Below are 25,291 nucleotides of genomic sequence, written 5' to 3'. Positions count from 1 at the left end.
AAGTTTTGAAGTGTCGCATTTCCCAAATTACAAAGCCTAAGGGCTAAAAGGGAAACTATCATTAGAAAATGACCTTTAGTTTATCATTTTTTGCGTTACATCTAATATATAAAGCTGAGTTTATGTACATATGTATGTGTGTGTATGTATGTACAGTACAGACCAAAAGTTTGGACACACCTTCTCATTAAAAGAGTTTTCTTTATTTGCAGGACTCTGAAAATTGTAGATTCACATTGAAGGCATCAAAACTATGATTTAACACATGTGGAATAAAATACTTAGCAAAAAAGTGTGAAACAACTGAAAATATGTCTTATATTCTAGGTTCTTCAAAGTAGCCACCTTTTGCTTTGATTACTGCTTTGCACACTCTTGGCATTCTCTTGATGAGCTTCAAGAGGCAGTCACTGGAAATGGTTTTCCAACAGTCTTGAAGGAGTTCCCAGAGATGCTTAGCACTTGCTGGCCCTTTTGCCTTCACTCTGCGGTCCAGCTCACCCCAAACCATCTCGATTGGGTTCAGGTCTGGTGACTGTGGAGGCCAGTTCATCTGGTGTAGCACCCCATCACTCTCCTTCTTAGTCACATAGCCCTTACACAGCCTGGAGTTGTGTTTGGAGTCATTGTCCTGTTGAAAAATAAATGATGGTCCAACTAAACGCAAACCGGATGGAATAGCATGCCGCTGCAAGATGCTGTGGTAGCCATGCTGGTTCTGTATGTCTTCAATTTTGAATAAATCCCCAGCAGTGTCACCATCAAAGCAGCTCCACACCATCACACCTCCTCCTCCATGCTTCACGGTGGGACCCAGCCATGTAGAGTCCATCCGTTCACTTTTTCTACAAAGACACGGTGGTTGGATCCAAAGATCTCAAATTTGGACTCATCAGACCAAAGCACAGATTTCCACTGGTCTAATGTCCATTCCTTGTGTTCTCTAGCCCAAACAAGTCTCTTCTGCTTGTTGCCTGTCCTTAGCAGTGGTTTCCTAGCAGCTATTTTACCATGAAGGCTGCTGCACAAAGTCTCCTCTTAACAGTTGTTCTAGAGATGAGAAGGTGTGTCCAAACTTTTAGTCTGTACTGTATGTATGTGTGTATGTGTGTATGTCAGCTAAAGGAATCCTCACCATCGCATTTACAATCACAAAATTTTGCACAGATGCCTCATGTGACCCAGGGGAAAATGTAACCCTTCGCTTTACAGTTACTCTCCAAAAAACTTGCCTCTATTAAAGTCAATGGAACTGAGAACTAGAGGTTATTAATAGCAGCTGTGAGTTGTTGCTATGGGAACAAAATAAATTGTTAGTGTAAGAAGCTTATGTGTGAGGTCAGTGTAGTCAGTGGAGAGACGGTAGAGAGAGACAGAGAGAGACAGAGAGACAGACGTGGAAAGAGACAGGCTAACACAGAGAGACACAGACAGGGAAAGAGACAGACGGGGAAAGAGACAGAGACAAGGAAAGAGACAGAGACAAGGACAGAGACATTGACAAGTAAAGAGACAGGGAAAGAGACAGAGACAAGTAAAGAGACAAGGAAAGAGACGGATGAGGAGACAGACAGGGAAAGAGAAAGACATGGAAAGAGACAGACGGGGAAAGAGACAGACGTGGAAAGAGTCAGACTTGGAATGAGACAGATGGGGAAAGAGACAGGTGGGGAATGAGACAGACCAGGAAGGAGACAGACCTGCAACGAGACAGACCTGGAACGAGACAGAAGAGGAAAGAGACAGATGGGGAAAGAGACAGACCTGGAATGAGAAAGACAGAGAAAGAGAAAGATGGGGAACGAGACAGACCTGGAATGAGACAGAAGGGGAAAGAGACAGACGGGGAAAGAGACAGACGGGGAAAGAGACAGATGATGGATTAGACAGATGGGGAATGAGATAGACCGGGAATGAGACAGACCGGGAATGAGACAGACCGGGAATGAGACAGACCGGGAACGAGAAAGACCAGGAATGAGTCAGACGGAGAAAGAGACTGACAGACAGATAGAGAGAGACAGACACAGAGATACAGAGAGACAGACACAGCGATAGAATGAGACAGACAAAGAGACTGATACAGAGACAGAGACATAGAGACAGACATCAGAGACAGACAGAGACTGTGAGAGAGACAGACAGTTACTAGGCCAGGCAACGCTCGGGTACTACAGCTAGTATTACATATATTTTAAAAAAATATGTTAGAATTAAAAAATATATATTGAGCAATTTTCACATGGACCACTTAAGCTTTTTTAGGATTGAACTTCCTGTGGTTTCAGGAAACAACACATGTACATAGCTACAGAGCCAAAATCTATTTTTTTTTGTAACCTAATGAGCGTGTAAAGGTGTATGTAAAGAGGGGAGGAACAGGGTGAGCTGTGCCATCACCTTTAGTGATTGGTGGATCCTGTACTATCAGGTATTACGTGTCATTAAAATCCTGCCACTGATATTAATAACAAAAATGTATAGAAAGGAAATATGAGCATTAAATATCCTCATTATCTATAGTGAAAACTACAAAATGATGCATTTCATTTGCTTTTTTAATATTCATCATAATAAAAAAAATATTGCCAAGTGTAAGAGTAAAGTCCATGCAAAGCTGCGTCTAGAAGCTAAGGTGTGTCCCAGTAAATATAGAAGGTCAACGTAAGGCTTTTTATTAGTGGGCAGGTTAATTCTTTGGAGATACTGAGACCCTTCCTCCTCCCACTCCTCAAAACCCCAGTGATAAATACCTCCACCAAGGTTTCCATCTCACACTAGACTTGTCTTCACCGGCAGAACAATGACTTCCCTGATTGAAACTTTGATTCTTCTCTCCACTCTCGCAGCAACAGGTAAAATTTCTTAAAAAATCTTGAAATTTGAATTTTTGTTTTTGTCTATTATTGGTTCTTATTGTATTAGTAGTTGTATTGTGTAGTATTGGCTGGTTCTTTTTACGCTATATTTTTTGTTCTTTTTTTAATTGTTGCATTTATTACTATTATTATTATTATTTATTAAAGTAAATTAAATTAATTAAATTAGTAATAATAATAATAATAAAAATTAAGTGTCAACGTCTGAATAGACCATTCAATTTTTATTTCAGTTTCACCTCCTCTATTATTAGCAGCTATAATTCTTTATTGCTTTAATTAATGTTGTTCTTAAGGCGTTATTTTATACAAGAAAAATTGTAATATTTCTTGTGGTGTTTTAGGGTCACATATAAATTATAAATTATTGTATTATATATATATATATATATATATATATATATATATATATATATATATATATAAAAATAAATAATGTATTAAAAATAATAATAATAATAACAATAGTTTTAAAAACTAAGTGTCAATGTCTGAATAGACCATTCCATTTTTATTTCATTTTCATCTCTTCTATTTTTAGCAGCTATAATTTTTTTTTGTTTTAATTAATGTGGTTGTTTAAGGCATTTTTTATTCAAGAAAAATTCTAATAATTCTTGTGGTGTTTTGGGGTCACATATAAATTATTGTATAATATATACAGAATATATATATATATCCAAAAAAGAGGCCCCCACACAATAAATACTAATAAAATAATTCTCTTTATTACATAACAAATATATAAAAAAAATCTTTAAAAACATTTGGAGAATGGAATTTGATACAAAAAAACCACCAATAAATAACAGGCTCGTCTGGCTATCACACAATTAAAAATATGTGGTGTATAATACATATTTTGATCAATTAGAAACACTATAATAATGTTGTTGGGTTGGTCTACTTAGGTTATATTACAAATAAATATATGCAAAAAAATAATAATAATAAAAAAAATATATATATATATTTGCATATATTTATATATTTTATTTATTTATTTAAAATTAAAAAAAACAAATATATATATATATGCATGTATATATACATACATGTATATATATATATATATATATATGTTCAAGTGCGAATATATACATCTAAGTCCAAAAGTTTTTTTTATAAATGATTATCTATGGATATATAAATATGTCAATTCATGCACAGGAATCACCAATATAATGTTTAATGAAATAATAAGGACCAAAAACCAAAAACAACTGGAAGAGCAATTGGGTAATTAAATTAATACGATATTCAATTTGCATAATACCATAAATTGTAAACAAGTATAAATATAACCCTGAAAAGACCAGGACACAATCACAAATTAAATATGAATTAAATTAGATGTTATATGCAATGTGTATTTATACATATAGATGCATACTAATTTTAATACATATAAATATATAAAATGTTTAATGAAAATACAAGTAAAAATTGTGAATAAAGGATTGTGTTCCAGGAAGATCCAGGGCGATATTAAAATCAATATATTCAATTTAGTATATCAGATCCTTTTACCCACTGCTAACATTGCTCCCAGTGACCATATACATTGTTCAATGTGCCCAACCAGATAAACTCTAGGACAAAAGACAAAGGAGGGATGCGGGGGGGGGGGGGGGGGGGGGGGCAGGGGGAAGGGAGGGAATAAACAAGGATCAAGGGTAATCCTATTAAGAAAAGGAGCAGTCACAGTAAATATCCACCAGCCTAAGGGTACCTTCACACTTTAGCGATGCAGCAGCGATCCGACCAGCGATCTGACCTGGTCAGGATCGCTGCTGCATCGCTACATGGTTGCTGGTGAGCTGTCAAACAGGCAGATCTCACCAGCGACCAGTGACCAGCCCCCAGCCAGCAACAACCTGCAAGCAACGCTTGCATGGAGCCGGCGTATGGAAACTGCGGACACTGGTAACTAAGGTAAACATCGGGTATGGTTACCCGATGATTACCTTAGTTACCAGCTCACACCGCTTAACTTAGCGTGTGCAGGGAGCAGGAGCCGGCACTAGCAGCGTGAGAGCTGCGGAGGCTGGTGACGAAGGTAAATATCGGGTAACCACCTTGGTTACCCGATGTTTACCTTAGTTACAGCTTACCGCAAGCTGTCAGACGCCGGCTCCTGCTGCCTGCACATTCAGGATTGTTGCTCTCTCGCTGTCACACACAGCGATGTGTGCTTATCAGCGGGAGAGCAACAATAAAAAAATGAACCAGGGTTGTGTGTAATGAGCAGCGATCTCACAGCAGGGGCCAGATCGCTGCTCAGTGTCACACACAGCGAGATCGCTAATGAGGTCACAAAAAACATGACTCAGCAGCGATCTCAGTAGCGATCTCGCTGTGTGTGAAGTACCCCTAAAGGTGGTGTCACACACAGAGATGACGACAACGACGTCGCTGGTACGTCACCATTTTCTGTGACGTCCCGTCGCTGTCGCTGTGTGTGACATCCAGCAACGAGCTGGCCCCTGCTGTGAGGTCGTTGCTCGTTGCTGAATGTCCTGCTTCATTTTTTCGTCGTCGCTCTCCCGCTGTGAAGCACACATCGACGAAATGAAGCGAGCAGGGAGCAGGAGCCGGCGTCTGGCAGCTGCGGAAAGCTGTAACCAGCGTAAACATCGGGTAACCAAGGGAAGACCTTTCCCTGGTTATCCGATATTTACCTTCATTACCAGCCTCCGCCGCTCTCGCTGCTAGTGCCGGCTCCTGCTCTCTGCACATGTAGCTGCAGTACGCATCGGGTAATTAACCCTATGTGTACTGTAGCTAGGAGAGCAAGGAACCAGCGCTAAGCAGTGTGCGCGGCTCCCTGCTCTCTGCACTGTGACATGTAGCTGCAGTACACATCGGGTTAATTAACCCGATGTGTACTGTAGCTAGGAGAGCAAGGAGCCAGCGCTAAGCAGTGTGCGCGGCTCCCTGCTCTCTGCACATGTAGCGACGTTATGATCGCTGCTGCGTCGCTGTGTTTGACAGCTAAGCAGCGATCATAACAGCAACTTACAAGGTCGCTGCTACGTCACAGAAAATGGTGACGTAACAGCGATGTCGTTGTCGCTGTCGCTATGCGTGAACCCAGCTTAATACAATTGAAGTCAATATATTACCACTGTAAAGCACCTCCACAGGTGACCATATATCTATATACAGTGCAGACCAAACAATTGGACACACCTTCTACTTCAAAGAGGTTTCTTTATTTTCAGGACTCTGAAAATTGTAGATTCACATTGAATGCATCAAAACTATGAATTATCACATGTGGAATGAAATACTTAACAAAAAAGTGTGAAACGACTGAAAATATGTCTTATATTCTAGGTTCTTCACAGTAGCCACCTTTTGCTGTGATTACTGCTTTGCACACTCTTGGCATTCTCTTGATGAGCTTCATGAGGTAGTCACCGAAAATGGTTCTCACTTCACAGGTGCGCCCTGTCAGGTTTAATAAGTGGGGTTTCTTGCCTTATAAATGGGGTTGGGACCATCAGTTGTGTTGTGCAGAAGTCTGGTGGATACACCGCTGATAGTCCTACTGAATACACTGTTAGAATTTGTATTATGGCAAGAAAAAAGCAGCTAAGTAAAGAAAAACGAGTGGCCATTGTGGGGACATGGGGCTCAGTGGGTGCTCTCGTCCACTAAAACCCGCCGCCTTTAGAAAGACAGCGTGGCTCAGGGCTCATCCCAACTGAACACTGGCCTCCTTAACCGTGGGCGTAACACTACTCAGACAACACAGGGTGAGGGAACCACAATAATTAGACTTTATTGGATCCCCAAACAATTAACGGCACATAACACATAACCAGCAAAACACACAAATGTAACAGGCAACAGAGTCTCACCCTTCCGCTGGCTCACCAGGGATTTAGAATGTCCATGCCTCAGAGCTTCCAGGGCCGCTTACTCCAGTCCAGCAGCACCCCGCTTTTGGCGGGCACCCACCTAGAAAGGAATAACGCCAGATTTAGGAAGCTGTGTGAGGTCTGCAAAGTCCGTAACAGGTGACTGAACTGTCCCAACCTGAGTGTCCTCCTTAGGTAGTCCTGGTATGATGTTACAATCCTGGCAGCCGGAGTCGAAATCCCTAGGCTGTGGATATGGTCTCCAACCGGAAACGGAGTCCCTAGATTGAAGCCATAAGATATCCTGTTCCTCTAGTCAGCTCCAAAGAGCTTAGACTGGATCCATCAGCATCCATCAACCTTCAACAACCCTGGTGGCTTAAAGAAGTCCCTTTTATAGCCATAACCTTCCCTTAGAATGCACTGCGTCCTCATCGATTGGTTGGACAAGATTGCTTCTCCCATTGGATGAATTTCAAGCTGCATGGATAATGTTCATTTAAATGATGTGCATAGAAAGACTCAGTATATCTACATGGAGTCGGCAAGTCACCGACTAGACAATGGCTACTAAGGTAATTACATTATCAATACACAACTACAATACAATGATTACTGGAAAAGTCTGGAGAGCAATAGCTAAGCAAACATGACTTAGCACACATAAGAACAATAGGCTGGCTGAATGTTAAGAAACTTTAACCCATGAGAGTCCATGTCGTCACAGCCATCATTACTTTTAAGAATGAAGGTCAGTCAGTCCGAAAAATTGGAAAACTTTGAAAGTGTCCCCAAGTGCAGTGGCAAAAACCATCAAACGCTACAAAGAAACTGGCACACATGAGGACCGCCCCAGGAAAGGAAGACCAAGAGTCACCTCTGCTGCGGAGGATAAGTTTATCCGAGTCACCAGCCTCAGAAATCGCAGTTTAACAGAAGCTCATATTAGAGACCGGGTTAATGCCACACAGAGTTCTAGCAGCAGACACATCTCTAGAACAACTGTTAAGAGGAGACTTTGTGCAGCAGCCTTCATGGTAAAATAGCTGCTAGGAAACCACTGCTAAGGACAGGCAACAAGCAGAAGAGACTTGTTTGGGCTAGAGAACTTGCTTTGGTCTGATGAGTCCAAATTTGAGATCTTTGGATCCAACTAGCGTGTCTTTGTAGAAAAGGTGAACGGATGGACTCTACATGCCTGGTTCCCACCGTGAAGCATTGAGGAGGAGGTGTGATGGTGTGAGGGTGCTTTCCTGGTGACACTGGTGTTAGCTGGACTGCAGAGTGAAGGCAAAAGGGCCAACAAGTGCTAAGCATCTCTGGGAACTCCTTCAAGACTGCTGGAAAACCATTTCCGATGACTACCTCTTGAAGCTCATCAAGAGAATGCCAAGAGTGTGCAAAGCAGTAATCAAAGCAAAAGGTGGCCACTTTGAAGAACCTAGAATATAAGACATATTTTCAGTTGTTTCACACTTTTTTGTTAAGTATTTCATTCCACATGTGTTAGTTCACAATTTTGATGCCTTCAATGTGAATCTACAATTTTCAGAGTCATGAAAATAAAGAAAACTCTTTGAATGAGAAGTGTGTCCAAACTTTTGGCCTGTACTGTATGTATACATACAGTATATATATATATACAATAATTTATACGTGACCCCAAAACACCACAAGAAATATTAAAATTTTATTATATATAAGATACATATTATATACAGTGTATATATATATATATATATATATATATATATATATATATATATATATATATATATATATATATTACAGTGTCTAAATATGTATAAATTATTATATAAATTAAAATTACTATAGAATTTGTATAATTTTTGCTGACGAGGTTGTATGAGGCTTTGTTTAATGCAAAACACATTTAATAATTTTTAATGGTATTTTGAGGAACATCTAAATTATTGTGTAATTTGTATAATTTTTGTTGACGTGGTTGTTTGAGGCTTTTATTTATGCAAGGCAAATTGTAATTTTTTTTGTGGTGTTTTAATTCACATATAAATTATTGTGTAATTTGCATAATTTCTCTTTTTTTCAATTCATATACAAAACTTTCCTTATTCATTTCATTTTTTTATTTAGTTTTTTTTTTATTCTTTATATTTCCACCCAAGGAACCAGTTGATAAAATTCTACAGGTTATTACGGTCATGTTGAGACCTAGTATATGTAGATATTTTGGATTTTTTTTATGTATATTAAATAAATGTGCTTCTGTTTACTGCTTAGCACTTGCTGAGTGCTATGTACTCGGCAAAGGAGAAGACAGGAACGGTGATAAACCCCTTCTGTCTGCTTCCCAGGGTCTATATCTGTCTTTCAGGACTGGAAATGTTCTGGGTAGACTGCAGGAGCAGGAGCTTTAACAATGCTCTGTAAATGTGTGTGAGGTTAAGTCCCAGAACCAAACACCAGAAATGATTATTATTGTTATTATTATTATTAATAATAATAATCTAATATATAAAGCTAAGTGTATGTGTATATGTATGTGTGTGTGTGTGTGTGCGCGTGTATGTATGTGTGCGTGTTCAGTATATCCTCCAAGAAGAATCCACACCGTCACATTTTCAATCACAAAATTTTACACAAACACCATATTTGACTCGGGGTGTGTCATAGACTATGTTTTGAGGGTAAAATTTAACCCCATGCTTAACAGTTACTCTCTAAAAAAACCTCCTTACATTAAAGTCAATGGAGCTGGGAGCTACAGGTCATTAATAGGAGCTATGATTGGTTGTTATAGGCAATGAAGGACATTCTTAGTATAAGACAGCTCATTTGTGAGGTTATATGATTGCGGTGGAGGGACAGAGAAAGAGACGGCCAGAGAGAGACAGAGAGAGAGACAGACAGAGAGACAGACAGAGAGACTAGACAGAGAGAGACAGACAGACAGACAGAGAGAGACACACACAGAGACTGAGACAGAGCGAGAAACAGAGACAAAGACAGAGAAAGAGATAGACAGAGAAAGACAAACAGACAGAGAGATAGACAGACAGACAGAGAGAAAGACAGAGCAAGACAGACAGAGCAAGACAGACAGATCAAGACAGACAGCGAGACAGAGAAAGACAGACAGAGAGACAGAGACAGACAGACAGTGACAGACAGAGAAACAGACAAAGAGAGAGTGACAGACAAGACAGAGAGAGAGACAGACCGAGAGAGAGACAGACAGAGACAGACAGAGACAGAGGGAGACACACAGAGACAGAGAGACAGACAAAGACAGACAGAGAGCGAGACAAAGAGAGACACAGAGAGAGAGACTAGAGACAGACAAAGAGAGACACACACACACAGAGACTGAGACAGAGAGAGAGACAGAGACAAAGACAGTGACAGAAAGAGAGAGACAGAGAAAGACAGACAGACAGAGAGACAGACAGAGAGAGACAGACAGACAGTCAGAGAGAAAGACAAACAGAGAGAGACAGACAGAGACAGACAGAGCAAGACAGACAGAGAGACAGAGAAAGACAGACAGAGAGAAAGACAGAGACAGACAGAGAAACAGAGAAACAGACAAAGAGAGAGTGACAGACAAGACAGAGAGAGAGACAGAGAGACAGAGAGACAGACAGAGACAGACAGAGAGAGAGACAGACAGAGACAGAGAAAGACAGACAGAGTCAGAAACAGACAGACAGAAACGGACAGAGATACAGAGACAGAGAGACAGACAGAGAGGGAGACATACAGGGAGAGAGGGAGAGAGACAAAAAGATACCTAGTTACTATCCTGGGCAATGCCAGGTACTATAGCTAATAATAATAATAATAATAATAATAATAATAATAATAATAATAATAAGTATAATATAAACTAAGGATACATTTAAATTAATTCTAAAAATGTTGGCAAATACTATAACATTGTACTATAGCAATGTGCTGCCTGATGTGTTGCTTGTGATTTAGGTTACACTCTCAGGTGTCCGCAGTGTGTGTCTGCCTCATCTACATGCTCGGGCAGCAGCGCGACGTGTCCTGCAGGTCAAGTGTGTGGCATCTCATACTCACAAACTCAAGCTGGTGAGTTATTTGTTTACATTTTCACAATATGAACTGCATACATTAATGAGGCCGATGTACTTACTTTGAAAATCCTCGTCAGAATTGCTGTAAAATAAATTCTAAAAGATTCCCTGCCTGTTGTTATAATTAGTATATTATCAGTTGCAGAAAGGTTAATTTTTCATAGAAGTAGAAAAGTATGCAGCGCTTCACTGGACGCATAGTATCAAAAAGTAATCTTTATTTGGCAAATATAAAAAATAACGACGTTTCGACTCGTGTCGGAGTCTTCATCAAGCTTCACATGAGTCGAATAGTCCTGCTTTTTGATACTGTATCCAATGAAGTCCTGCTGTCCCTTTCTCCTTTTGGGGACTTTTGGAGGAGTTGTTGGACTGATCTCTGCGCCCAACCATGTTTAATGTATGACCTGGTTTAATCTTATACATCATTGGGTAAATCATTGCATGTGCACTGTGACAGGTTCCCTTTAACCTAGGACTTCTTGCTATGCTTATTTGTAGGTGGAGTAATGACGGAGGCTTTCGGCAGGACATGCACTGTTTCGTCTCAATGTAACATGAAAGGCAGCATAACCTTACAGCAAGGACGTATCAGGACAGTGACTGCATGCTGCAACACTGATGACTGCGCTCCTGTTGTTCCTCCATGTAAGTCAATCATTTCTACTTTTATTCTACTTTTACCTGTAATTTAGATAAGGAAGTGCTGCATTGTATCTCTGGTCCAAAGCATAATAACAGCACAATGGACATTCCACATTATTGCAGATACTTTGTAAAAGTGCTTAAAAAAATTGTACTTGCCTTCTAAATTGCCTATCTGTTAGGCTACCACTGGGTGGTGCTGACACTCAGGCAGGAAAATTATACCTGAGTGTAATGCTACAGAAGTTATATAAAAGTTTATTTGGGACCCGGACTTGACCTGAAGTTACCACTGTATCTCAAACTCCGCATAATTGAATGTGGAATTAAACTTTGGTGCTGTAAAATAGTCATAGTAAGGGCTAGGGGGCTGCAAAAATAAGCAAAATAGAGTCAATTGCCCTGAAAACATGTGGATATGGAATAGATAAAATAAGTGATGTGGGGTCCCCCCTATTTTGGTAACCAACCAAGGTTTAACAGACAGCTGCAGGCTGGTTTTATCAGGCTATGAATGCCCATGGTTATTTGACCCCTCCAAGCCTAAAAATAGCAGCCCGCAGCTGCCTCAAAAGGGGTGCATCTATTAAATGCACCAACTCTGGTGCTTTACCCAACTCTTTCTGATTGCACTGGTGTGGTGGCAATCAAGGTAATACTTTTGTGCTTACTATCAGCTGTGAATTGACAACTGGAATCAAGACTAGGTGTTAGTAATGGAGAGACGGCTATCAGACACTCCCATTACTAATCCAGCAAGTAAAGAGTTTAAAAACACAGATGCATGAAAAACAGTTTATTTTAATAAATACTCCCCCACACTTCCTCGTTCACCAATTTAGTACTTCAAAATAAATCCTGGAAGTTATGATGTAATCCAAAGTGTATTGTCCAAGACACCCATTGATTCCTATAGACCTTTGTTCTGAGACCTTTCTTAGAACAATGCTCCATAGACCACTCTCGGTAACGTTCATGAGAAATTTTGTACATACCACCGACGGGCAGTGACTTCTAGAGCGTTGTTCTGAGAAAGTTCTCAGAATGAAGCTCTATAGCAATCAATGGACTTCCTGGACCATTATACTTTGGGTTACGTCAGAACTTCCACTATTTATTTTAAAGTAATAAATTACTAAACGAGGGAGTGTGTGGGAGTCATTATTCAAATAAACATTTTTTTTCCCTTCATTTAGCTTTTTTAACTTTTTACTTGCCGGGTTAGTAATGGGGGTGTCTAATAGATGCCTCTCCATTACTAACTCCTGGGTTTAATGCCAGCTGTCAATTCAGAGCTGACATCAACCTCAAAAGTATTACTCTGAATGCCACCGCACATGGGCAATCGCGAAGAGGCGGGCAAAGCTCCAAAATTGGTGCAATTAATGGATGTATCACTTCTGGGGCAGCTGTGGGCTTCCATTTTTAGGCTGGAGAGGGCCTTGCAAGCCTGATAATATAAGCAACCCAGCTGTCTGCTTTACCTTGGCTGGTTATAAAAAATAAGGGGACCACATGCTGTTTTTGTTTTAATTATTTACGTAAATAATTAAAAAATAATGCATGGGATACCCTATATTTTTGATAACCAGACAGTACAAAGCAGACAGCTGAGGGCTGCAGCCGATAGCTATCTTTTAACCTGCACTGGTTGTCAAAAATAGGTGGGAGCTCATGTCATTTTTTTTCTTCATTGTTCACAGCAGTGTACCAGCATCTAACACATACAATAAAGCTTAAGGATTAGCTGTGCTTTGAACAGCACCTGAACTCAGACATGCCATTTTTTAAAAGTCTGTGTTTGAGTTAAAGCCCCGGATACCCACCGTCCGGTACAAACCCCGAACTTTACCGCTTGGGTTCGCTCATCGCTACAAGTGAACAATTAAAGATTCAAAGGCAATGCATGATCATTATTGTAATAAATAACATATAAAACCAGGTCAAATTGAAATGGTATTTCCAGTGTGGAGGGACGTGCTGTAGGAACTACCAGCAAACAACCTAAATATAAAGAACCCCGTAAATAGTATACATCAATAGAATAGGACTATATTAAAGATATAAATGTAGAGGTCAAGCTTCTATATGAACCTTCATATATAAGGATAGTATTCTCATAGTAATATATCTTAAAAAGTACAGATGTTCGGCAAATCCAGTGTCCCTCCTCCCCAACGTGTGTTTCGACATCTATAAAGTTTTTAGCTTTGGACCAGATATATATTGATTATGTCATCTTCGCACTGATCCCTCAGGTTCTTGCATTCTTGTTCAATGAATTTTACTTTATTACTGATGATATTAGGATTAAGATTTTGGCCTTGGACACCATCTTTAGATGTGCCACGGTAGGAAATGTTTGTAATGCAAGTGGTTGCTCTTTCTTTAAGACCTTACTGTAGGTCAGACCTTATTCTGGAGGACAACTGTTGTCTGTTTATTGAATGGAAGCTTAATAATATCAGTACATATAGAAGGCAACCACTGAGTGTGAGCAAAATTCAATTATTGTGATTGCTAATGCTGTAGGCTTTGACAGAAGGACAAACCCTTTTGCAAAAACGTAAGATGAATATATGAGAAAAGTTCTTTGTAGCTTCATACATGAAAAATGTTCTATTGAAAGCAAGACCTGTTTTCACTTTTCTCTCCCTTTTTTTTTGGCTCTAGTATCCACGATTAATTATACCAGGAATGGACTGGTCTGTCGATCCTGCGTATCTGCTGACTCCACCTGGTGTTACACTTCAGATACAATGCAATGCACCGGGGATGAGAATATGTGTCTTCTCCAAACAACCAAAATAACAGGTACCAAAAAAAGTTTATTTTCTCTTAGGCTAGTTTCACACTTGCGTTGAACGGCATCCGTTGCATAGCGTTGTGTGATGGATGCAACGGATGCGTTGCATATAATGGGACAACGGATGCAACGGATCGTACAAAACAACGGAAAGCTTTTTTTTTATTATTCTTTACAGTATTACCGGCAGAAGACTATTGTGAATGATCAGCTTATCACCCGGTGGCCGGGCGCTCAGCTGAGCGTTCTCACATGCCGGCGGCAGGGCACTCAGCTGAGCGCTCTCACATGCCGGCAGACGGGCGCTCAGCTGAGCGCTCTCAATAGGCGGCGGTTGGGCGCTCAGCTGAGCGCTCTCAATAGCCGGCAGCCGGACGCTCAGCTGAGCGCTCTCACATGCTGGCTGCCGGGCGCTCAGCTGAGCGCTCTCACATGCTGGTGGCCGGGCGCTCACCTGAGCTATCTCACATGCTGGCGGCCGGGCGTTCCCCCATGCCGGCAGCCGGGCGCTCAGCTGAACATTCATCCACCAAGAGACAAAATAAAGTTTATGTGATTTAAAAAAAAAAAAAAAAAAAAAATGTGCATGCGCAGTGTAATCCTACGGATTGCGCTGCTCAAAAAAAGTTACATGCAGCGTTCCTTCCGCCCGACGCAGTGTCAAAATAATACCGTTGCTTCGTCCAGGGGATGCAACGCTGACACTTGCATTACAGTGCGTCGTCCATACAAATCTATGGAGAATAGCGCAGTGCGTTAACGGACTGCGCTATTCTCCATAGTGACAGACTGCGCTGAATGCAAGTGTGAAAGTAGCCTAATTCCCTTTAAGAGGAACCAAAAAGCAAAGACCAATGAGCCCTTCAGATAAGATCTCTGAAATCGTGAGCTCTAGGTGTCTCTTCATTGTAAAGTCAGTAGAATTATGTGCTGTGCATGGTATTAAAAAAATAATAATTAAAGTGGTTCTCGAATAATAGTAAAAAAAATAAGCAAAGAAAGAAAATGTAATTACAAGTTCATTTCTAAATAATGTCTATAGTTTTGTCGAGGGAGGTGACTATAATGGCCGCTGTCAGAAACCTCTTAGAATGTTAGAATAAGTGCTTCTGAGCATGTGCAGTAGGAAGCTCCACCTCTTCCTTTGTAGTTAAAATCGTCACTGCTGTGACCCAGAAATAACTTGGCAGTACATGGTGGAGGTAATCTTAAGGTCACAGCAGGAGAGCTTTCTACTGCACATGCTCAAAGGCACTTGGCAGCAAAGCTTCCTACTGCACATGCTCACAGTCACCTAGCAGTGGAGCTTCCTACTGCACATACTCACAGTCACCTAGCAGTGGAGCTTCCTACTGCACATGCTCACAGTCACCTAGCAGTGGAGCTTCCTACTGCACATGCTCACAGTCACCTAGCAGTGGAGCTTCCTACTGCACATGCTCACAGTCACCTAGCAGTGGAGCTTCCTACTGCACATACTCACAGTCACCTAGCAGTGGATCTTCCTATGGCACATGCACACAGGCACCTAGGAGTGGAGCTTCCCACTGCATATACTCATAGGCACCTGGCAGTAGAGCTTGCTACTACACATGCCCACAGGCATCTGGCCTTAGCGTTTCCAACTGCAAATGCTCTGAGGCACCTAGCAGTGGATCTTCCCATTGCACATGCACACAGGCATTGGGCAGTGGAGTTTCCTACTGCAACTGCTCAAAGGCATGGCGCTTCCTATTGCACATGCTCACAGGCACCAAGCAGTGGAGCTTCCTATTGCACATGCTCATAGGCACCTTACAGTGGAGCTTCCTACTGCACATGCTCACAAGTACCTAGCCGTGGAGCTTCCTATTGGATATGTTCATAAGCATATGGCAATGGGGCTTCCTATTGTACATGCTCACAGGTACCTAGCAGTACATTCTCCTACTGCACATGCTCCCAGGCATCTGGCATTAGAGATCCAACTGCAAATGCTCTGAGGCACCTAGCAGTTGATTGCACATGCACACAGGAACCTAGCAGTGGAGCTTCCTACTGCACATGCTCAAAGGCACCTGGCAGTGGCGCTTCCTACTTCAGATGCTTAAGAGCACCAAGCAGTGAAGCTTCATATTGCACATGCTCATTGGCACATAGCAGTGGAAATTCCTACTGCACATCCTCATAGGCACCTGGCAGTAGAGCTTCCTACTGCACATGCTCACAAGCACCTAGTGATGAAGCTTCCTACTGGATGTGTTCATAGGCATATGGAAATGGGGCTTCCTACTGCACATGCTCACTGGTACCTAGCAGTGGATTCTCCGACTGCACATGCTCACAGGTACCTGGCAATGGAGCTTCCTACTGCACATGCTCATAGTAGAGCTCTCTATTGCACATTCTCATAGGAACCTGGCATAAGAGCTTCCTACTGCACATGCTCATAGGCACCTGGCATTAGAGCGTCCTACTGCACATGCTCATAGGTACCTGGCATTAGACTTTCCTACTGCACATGCTCATAGGCACCTGGCATTGGAGCTTCCTACTGCACATGCTCATAGGCACCTAGCATTAGAGCTTCCTACTGCACATGCTCATAGGCACCTAGCATTAGAGCGTCCTACTGCACATGCTCATAGGTACCTGGCATTAGACTTTCCTACTGCACATGCTCATAGGCACCTGGCATTGGAGCTTCCTACTGCACATGCTCATAGGCACCTAGCATTAGAGCTTCCTACTGCACATGCTCATAGGCACCTAGCATTAGAGCTTCCTACTGCACATGCTCATAGGCACCTGGCATAAGAGCTTCCTACTGCACATGCTCATAGGCACCTGGCATAAGAGCTTCCTACTGCACATGCTCATAGGCACCTGGCATTGGAGCTTCCTATTGCACATGCTCATAGGCACCTGGCATAAGAGCTTCCTACTGCACATGCTCATAGGCACCTGGCATTGGAGCTTCCTACTGCACATGCTCATAGGCAGCTAGCATTAGAGCTTCCTACTGCACATGCTCATAGGCACCTGGCATTCGAGCTTCCTACTGCACATGCTCATAGGCACCTGGCATTCGAGCTTCCTACTGCACATGCTCATAGGCACCTGGCATTCGAGCTTCCTACTGCACATGCTCATAGGCACCTGGCATTCGAGCTTCCTACTGCACATGCTCATAGGCACCTGGCATTAAAGCTTCCTACTGCACATGCTCAAGGGCACAAGCAGATTAGTTCCAACTGCAAGAAATATCACCGATTGATATAAAATATATTCCAAAAATCTAATTTCCAAAAGCTGTAGGATATAAAAAACAGATCATCCAAGAAGCAGGATAATGTGAGAAATGGAAATAAGATTGTAAATGGTTCGTTCAGCCAATGAGGCCAAGTTTAAGGTCAGACCATGTTTTTATATGAGGATTAATACCAGGTTTAATGTGATTCGTTTCAGAATCAGGCACAGTTGCAACGGCCATCAGGGGGTGCGCGACGAAGTCCATCTGTGATCTTGGCAGCCAGTCCCAAAGCGCAGCAGGTGTATCAACCGAAGTGAAGTTTATCTGCACCAATGGTGGGACAAGTGTCCATAAAGTGGTCCTGACTCCGGCCATCGTGTGTCTCCTGCTGCTGAAGTTGTTCTAGAAGTTATCAAGGATCTTTGGATGCACAAGCCCGAAAGGGATGACAACCATGTATATACAGAATATTTTTGGTTTTCTTCTTTTATTTTTTTTTCCTATTGAGCCTTATTTAGAGAATATCCAACCTGGACGTTCCATGCCTCCTGGATCTATTAAAAATACTCTTGTTTTGTAAATACTGTTTCCGTTGATCATTTAAGACTTTTCTTGGCTCGCGGGCAATACTTGTGGCGGGTTCCTTCAATAATTTTAGAAACCATTCTTGAAGGACAGACTCAATATTCGCACTTTGAGCCATGACTCTACTTCATGTTTCTCAACTCCAGTCCTCAAGACTAAAGTTGAGCGCGGTTCGCGGTTCGAGGTTCTCCAGTTCGGGGCTCGAGTGATTTTGGGGGCTGTTCGAGATCGAACTAGAACTCGAGCTTTTTGCAAAAGCTCGATAGTTCTAGATACGTTCGAGAACGGTTCTAGCAGCAAAAAGCAGGGCTTTTTACAGCTACAGTGTGCAGGAGCCATCGCTGGCAGCCTGCCAGAAGCTGGTAACCAAGATAAACATCGGGTATCCAAGCAAAGCGCTTTGGTTAGTAACCCGATGTTTATCCTAGTTACGTGCAGGAAGCCCACACTTCCCCGCTCAGCTCACTCCGCCCCCTCCTGCCCGCGGCATGTACACACACACACACACACACACACACACACACACACACACAGACGGTCCCGCTCGGCTTACCTGCGGTCGGCCCGGGGGCAGCAGTCCTTGGCACTGGAAACTGTGGCTGCCGGCCCTTTAAGGGTGTGTTCTCCTGCATTGAGCATCATCTGTGGGCGGAGCTACCGCCCGGCGTCCTGCTCGGTCGCACAGATGAAGGAGTCACAGTGCCAGCCAGCGACCCCCAGCACATCGCTTCCCTCCGGCGCTGTGTGGACCCCATCTGCACCGTGACCTGATCAGTATGTGGGACATCACTCCCTCCCCGCCCCTCCCTGTCCCCCCGTGCGTGTGTGGGCCCCGCAGAGCCGTGTGTGTGACCCCCGGAGCCGCGTGTGTGGGCCCCGCAGAGCCGTGTGTGTGACCCCCGGAGCCGCGTGTGTGGGCCCCGCAGAGCCGTGTGTGTGACCCCCGGAGCCGCGTGTGTGGGCCCCGCAGAGCCGTGTGTGTGACCCCCGGAGCCGCGTGTGTGGGCCCCGCAGAGCCGTGTGTGTGGCCCCCGGAGCCGCGTGTGTGGGCCCCGCAGAGCCGTGTGTGTGGCCCCCGGAGCCGCGTGTGTGGGCCCCGAAGAGCCGTGTGTGTGACCCCCGGAGCCGCGTGTGTGGGACGCGCAGAGCCGTGTGTGTGGCCCCCGGAGCCGCGTGTGTGGGCCCCGCAGAGCAAGGTGTGTGTTTGTATGTATGCATGCAGCAGAGCAGTATGCGTGTCTATATGTATGTATGTATATATGCATCAGAGCAGTATGCGTGTCTATATGTATGTATGTATATATGCAGCAGAGCAGTATACGTGTATGTATGTATATATGCAGCAGAGCAGTATGCGTGTCTATATGTATGTATGTATATATGCAGCAGAGCAGTATACGTGTATGTATGTATGTATATATGCAGCAGAGCAGTATGCGTGTCTGTATGTATGTATATATGCAGCAGAGCAGTATGCGTGTCTGTATGTATGTATATATGCAGCAGAGCAGTATGCGTGTCTGTATGTATGTATATATGCAGCAGAGCAGTATGCGTGACTATATGTATGTATATATGCAGCAGAGCAGTATGCGTGTCTATATGTATGTATATATGCAGCAGAGCAGTATACGTGTCTGTATGTATGTATATATGCAGCAGAGCAGTATGCGTGTCTATATGTATGTATGTATATATGCAGCAGAGCAGTATGCGTGTCTATATGTATGTATGTATATATGCAGCAGAGCAGTATACGTGTATGTATGTATATATGCAGCAGAGCAGTATGCGTGTCTGTATGTATGTATATATGCAGCAGAGCAGTATGCGTGTCTGTATGTATGTATATATGCAGCAGAGCAGTATGCGTGACTATATGTATGTATATATGCAGCAGAGCAGTATGCGTGTCTATATGTATGTATATATGCAGCAGAGCAGTATACGTGTCTGTATGTATGTATATATGCAGCAGAGCAGTATGCGTGTCTATATGTATGTATGTATATATGCAGCAGAGCAGTATGCGTGTCTATATGTATGTATGTATATATGCAGCAGAGCAGTATACGTGTATGTATGTATATATGCAGCAGAGCAGTATGCGTGTCTATATGTATGTATGTATATATGCAGCAGAGCAGTATACGTGTATGTATGTATGTATATATGCAGCAGAGCAGTATGCGTGTCTGTATGTATGTATGTATATATGCAGCAGAGCAGTATGCGTGTCTATATGTATGTATGTATATATGCAGCAGAGCAGTATACGTGTATGTATGTATATATGCAGCAGAGCAGTATGCGTGTCTGTATGTATGTATATATGCAGCAGAGCAGTATGCGTGACTATATGTATGTATATATGCAGCAGAGCAGTATGCGTGTCTATATGTATGTATATATGCAGCAGAGCAGTATACGTGTCTGTATGTATGTATATATGCAGCAGAGCAGTATGCGTGTCTATATGTATGTATGTATATATGCAGCAGAGCAGTATGCGTGTCTATATGTATGTATGTATATATGCAGCAGAGCAGTATACGTGTATGTATGTATATATGCAGCAGAGCAGTATGCGTGTCTGTATGTATGTATATATGCAGCAGAGCAGTATGCGTGTCTATATGTATGTATGTATATATGCAGCAGAGCAGTATACGTGTATGTATGTATATATGCAGCAGAGCAGTATGCGTGTCTGTATGTATGTATATATGCAGCAGAGCAGTATGCGTGTCTATATGTATGTATGTATATATGCAGCAGAGCAGTATATGTGTATGTATGTATATATGCAGCAGAGCAGTATGCGTGTCTGTATGTATGTATATATGCAGCAGAGCAGTATGCGTGACTATATGTATGTATATATGCAGCAGAGCAGTATGCGTGTCTATATGTATGTATATATGCAGCAGAGTAGTATACGTGTCTGTATGTATGTATATATGCAGCAGAGCAGTATGTGTGTCTGTATGTATGTATATATGCAGCAGAGCAGTATGCGTGTCTGTATGTATGTATATATGCAGCAGAGCAGTATGCGTGTCTGTATATATGTATATATGCAGCAGAGCAGTATACGTGTCTGTATGTATGTATGTATATATGCAGCAGAGCAGTATGCGTGTCTATATGTATGTATGTATATATGCAGCAGAGCAGTATACGTGTATGTATGTATGTATATATGCAGCAGAGCAGTATGCGTGTCTGTATGTATGCATGTATATATGCACCAGAGCAGTATGCGTGTCTGTCTGTATATATATATATGCAGTAGAGCAGTATGCGTGTCTATATGTATGTATGTATGTATATATGCAGCAGAGCAGTATACGTGTATGTATGTATGTATGTATATATGCAGCAGAGCAGTATACGTGTATGTATGTATGTATATATGCAGCAGAGCAGTATGCGTGTCTATATGTATGTATATATGCAGCAGAGCAGTATGCGTGTCTATATGTATGTATATATGCAGCAGAGCAATATGTGTGTCTATATGTATGTATGCAGCAGAGCAGTATGTGTGTCTGTATGTATGTATATATGCAGCAGAGCAGTATGCGTGTCTATATGTATGTATATATGCAGCAGAGCAGTATGCGTGTCTGTATGTATGTATATATGCAGCAGAGCAGTATGCGTGTCTGTATGTATGTATGTATGTATGCAGCAGAGCAGTATGCGTGTCTGTATGTATGTATGTATATATGCAGCAGAGCAGTATACGTGTCTGTCTGTATATATATATGCAGCAGAGCAGTATGCGTGTCTATATGTATGTATGTATGCAGCAGAGCAGTATGCGTGTCTGTATGTATGTATGTATATATGCAGCAGAGCAGTATACGTGTCTGTCTGTATATATATATGCAGCAGAGCAGTATGCGTGTCTATATGTATGTATGTATGCAGCAGAGCAGTATGCGTGTCTGTATGTATGTATGTATATATGCAGCAGAGCAGTATACGTGTATGTATGTATGTATATATGCAGCAGAGCAGTATGCGTGTCTATATGTATGTATATATGCAGCAGAGCAATATGTGTGTCTATATGTATGTATGTATATATGCAGCAGAGCAGTATACGTGTCTGTATGTATGTATGTATATATGCAGCAGAGCAGTATACGTGTATGTATGTATGTATGTATATATGCAGCAGAGCAGTATACGTGTATGTATGTATGTATATATGCAGCAGAGCAGTATGCGTGTCTATATGTATGTATATATGCAGCAGAGCAGTATGCGTGTCTATATGTATGTATATATGCAGCAGAGCAGTATGCGTGTCTATATGTATGTATGTATGCAGCAGAGCAGTATGTGTGTCTGTATGTATGTATATATGCAGCAGAGCAGTATGCGTGTCTATATGTATGTATGTATATATGCAGCAGAGCAGTATACGTGTCTGTCTGTATATATATATGCAGCAGAGCAGTATGCGTGTCTGTATGTATGTATGTATGTATGCAGCAGAGCAGTATGCGTGTCTGTATGTATGTATATATGCAGCAGAGCAGTATGCGTGTCTGTATGTATGTATGTATATATGCAGCAGAGCAGTATGCGTGTCTATATGTATGTATATATGCAGCAGAGCAGTGCGTGTCTATATGTATGTATATATGCAGCAGAGCAATATGTGTGTCTATATGTATGTATATATGCCGCAGAGCAGTATGTGTGTCTGTATGTATGTATATATGCAGCAGAGCAGTATGCGTGTCTATATGTATGTATGTATATATGCAGCAGAGCAGTATACGTGTCTGTCTGTAAATATATATGCAGCAGAGCAGTATGCGTGTCTGTATGTATGTATGTATGTATGCAGCAGAGCAGTATGCGTGTCTATATGTATGTATGTATGTATGCAGCAGAGCAGTATACGTGTCTGTATGTATGTATATATGCAGCAGAGCAGTATGCGTGTCTGTATGTATGTATGTATATATGCAGCAGAGCAGTATGCGTGTCTGTATGTATGTATATATGCAGCAGAGCAGTATACGTGTCTGTATGTATGTATATATGCAGCAGAGCAGTATGCGTGTCTGTATGTATGTATATATGCAGCAGAGCAGTATGCGTGTCTGTATGTATGTATATATGCAGCAGAGCAGTATGCGTGTCTGTATGTATGTATGTATGTATGCAGCAGAGCAGTATGCGTGTCTGTATGTATGTATGTATGTATGCAGCAGAGCAGTATGCGTGTCTGTATGTATGTATATATGCAGCAGAGCAGTATACGTGTCTGTATGTATGTATATATGCAGCAGAGCAGTATGCGTGTCTGTATGTATGTATATATGCAGCAGAGCAGTATGCGTGTCTGTATGTATGTATGTATGTATGCAGCAGAGCAGTATGCGTGTCTGTATGTATGTATATATGCAGCAGAGCAGTATACGTGTCTGTATGTATGTATATATGCAGCAGAGCAGTATGCGTGTCTGTATGTATGTATATATGCAGCAGAGCAGTATGCGTGTCTGTATGTATGTATATATGCAGCAGAGCAGTATGCGTGTCTGTATGTATGTATGTATGTATGCAGCAGAGCAGTATGCGTGTCTGTATGTATGTATGTATGTATGCAGCAGAGAAGTATGCGTGTCTGTATGTATGTATATATGCAGCAGAGCAGTATGCGTGTCTGTATGTATGTATGTATATATGCAGCAGAGCAGTATGCGTGTCTATATGTATGTATGTATGCAGCAGAGCAGTATGCGTGTCTGTATGTATGTATATATGCAGCAGAGCAGTATGCGTGTCTGTATGTATGTATATATGCAGCAGAGCAGTATGCGTGTCTATATGTATGTATATATGCAGCAGAGCAGTATGCGTGTCTGTATGTATGTATATATGCAGCAGAGCAGTATGCGTGTCTGTATGTATGTATATATGCAGCAGAGCAGTATGCGTGTCTATATGTATGTATATATGTAGCAGAGCAGTATGCGTGTCTGTATGTATGTATGTATGTATGCAGCAGAGCAGTATGCGTGTCTGTATGTATGTATGTATATATGCAGCAGAGCAGTATGCGTGTCTATATGTATGTATATATGTAGCAGAGCAGTATGCGTGTCTATATGTATGTATATTTGCAGCAGAGCAGTATGCGTGTCTGTATGTATGTATGTATATATGCAGCAGAGCAGTATGCGTGTCTATATGTATGTATATATGCAGCAGAGCAGTATGCGTGTCTATATGTATGTATATATGCAGCAGAGCAGTATGCGTGTCTGTATGTATGTATATATGCAGCAGAGTAGTATGCGTGTCTGTATGTATGTATATATGCAGCAGAGCAGTATGCGTGTCTATATGTATGTATATATGTAGCAGAGCAGTATGCGTGTCTGTATGTATGTATGTATATATGCAGCAGAGCAGTATGCGTGTCTATATGTATGTATATATGCAGCAGAGCAGTATGCGTGTCTGTATGTATGTATGTATATATGCAGCAGAGCAGTATGCGTGTCTATATGTATGTATATATGCAGCAGAGCAGTATGCGTGTCTGTATGTATGTATATATGCAGCAGAGCAGTATGCGTGTCTGTATGTATGTATATATGCAGCAGAGCAGTATGCGTGTCTGTATGTATGTATATATGCAGCAGAGCAGTATGCGTGTCTGTATGTATGTATATATGCAGCAGAGCAGTATGCGTGTCTGTATGTATGTATATATGCAGCAGAGCAGTATGCGTGTCTGTATGTATGTATATATGCAGCAGAGCAGTATGCGTGTCTGTATGTATGTATATATGCAGCAGAGCAGTATGCGTGTCTGTATGTATGTATGTATGTATGCAGCAGAGCAGTATGCGTGTCTGTATGTATGTATATATGCAGCAGAGCAGTATGCGTGTCTGTATGTATGTATATATGCAGCAGAGCAGTATGCGTGTCTGTATGTATGTATATATGCAGCAGAGCAGTATGCGTATATGTATGTATGTATATATGCAGCAGAGCAGTATGCGTGTCTGTATGTATGTATGTATATATGCAGCAGAGCAGTATGCGTGTCTGTATGTATGTATATATGCAGCAGAGCAGTATGCGTGTCTGTATGTATGTATATATGCAGCAGAGTAGTATGCGTGTCTGTATGTATGTATATATGCAGCAGAGCA

At 41.8% G+C, this 25,291-nt stretch overlaps 1 protein-coding gene across 1 annotated transcript; it reads left to right on the top strand.

Moving 5' to 3' along the window:
• Nucleotides 1–2,762: 2,762 nt before the first annotated feature.
• Nucleotides 2,763–18,091, top strand: LOC142255666 (phospholipase A2 inhibitor NAI-like). Its single transcript, XM_075327078.1, has 5 exons — nucleotides 2,763–2,855; nucleotides 10,709–10,822; nucleotides 11,329–11,475; nucleotides 14,146–14,286; nucleotides 17,726–18,091. Exons 1-5 carry the CDS (start codon nucleotides 2,804–2,806, stop codon nucleotides 17,914–17,916), a joined length of 645 nt encoding a protein of 214 aa, XP_075183193.1. The 5' UTR covers nucleotides 2,763–2,803; the 3' UTR covers nucleotides 17,917–18,091.
• Nucleotides 18,092–25,291: the final 7,200 nt, after the last annotated feature.

This window comes from Anomaloglossus baeobatrachus, chromosome 11 (genome assembly GCF_048569485.1).
Source record: "Anomaloglossus baeobatrachus isolate aAnoBae1 chromosome 11, aAnoBae1.hap1, whole genome shotgun sequence".
Classification (NCBI taxonomy): domain Eukaryota; kingdom Metazoa; phylum Chordata; class Amphibia; order Anura; family Aromobatidae; genus Anomaloglossus; species Anomaloglossus baeobatrachus.
Note: the sequence above shows the minus strand (reverse complement) of the source record. Positions and strands in the feature narration are given on the sequence as shown.

Coding starts and splice junctions, on each gene's coding strand:
- LOC142255666 (XM_075327078.1), top strand. CDS start 2,804: ATGACTTCCCTGATTGAAACTTTGATTCTTCTCTCCACTCTCGCAGCA. Junction 10,823..11,328: donor ATACTCACAAACTCAAGCTG/GTGAGTTATTTG, acceptor GCTTATTTGTAG/GTGGAGTAATGACGGAGGCT. Junction 14,287..17,725: donor CCAAACAACCAAAATAACAG/GTACCAAAAAAA, acceptor GATTCGTTTCAG/AATCAGGCACAGTTGCAACG.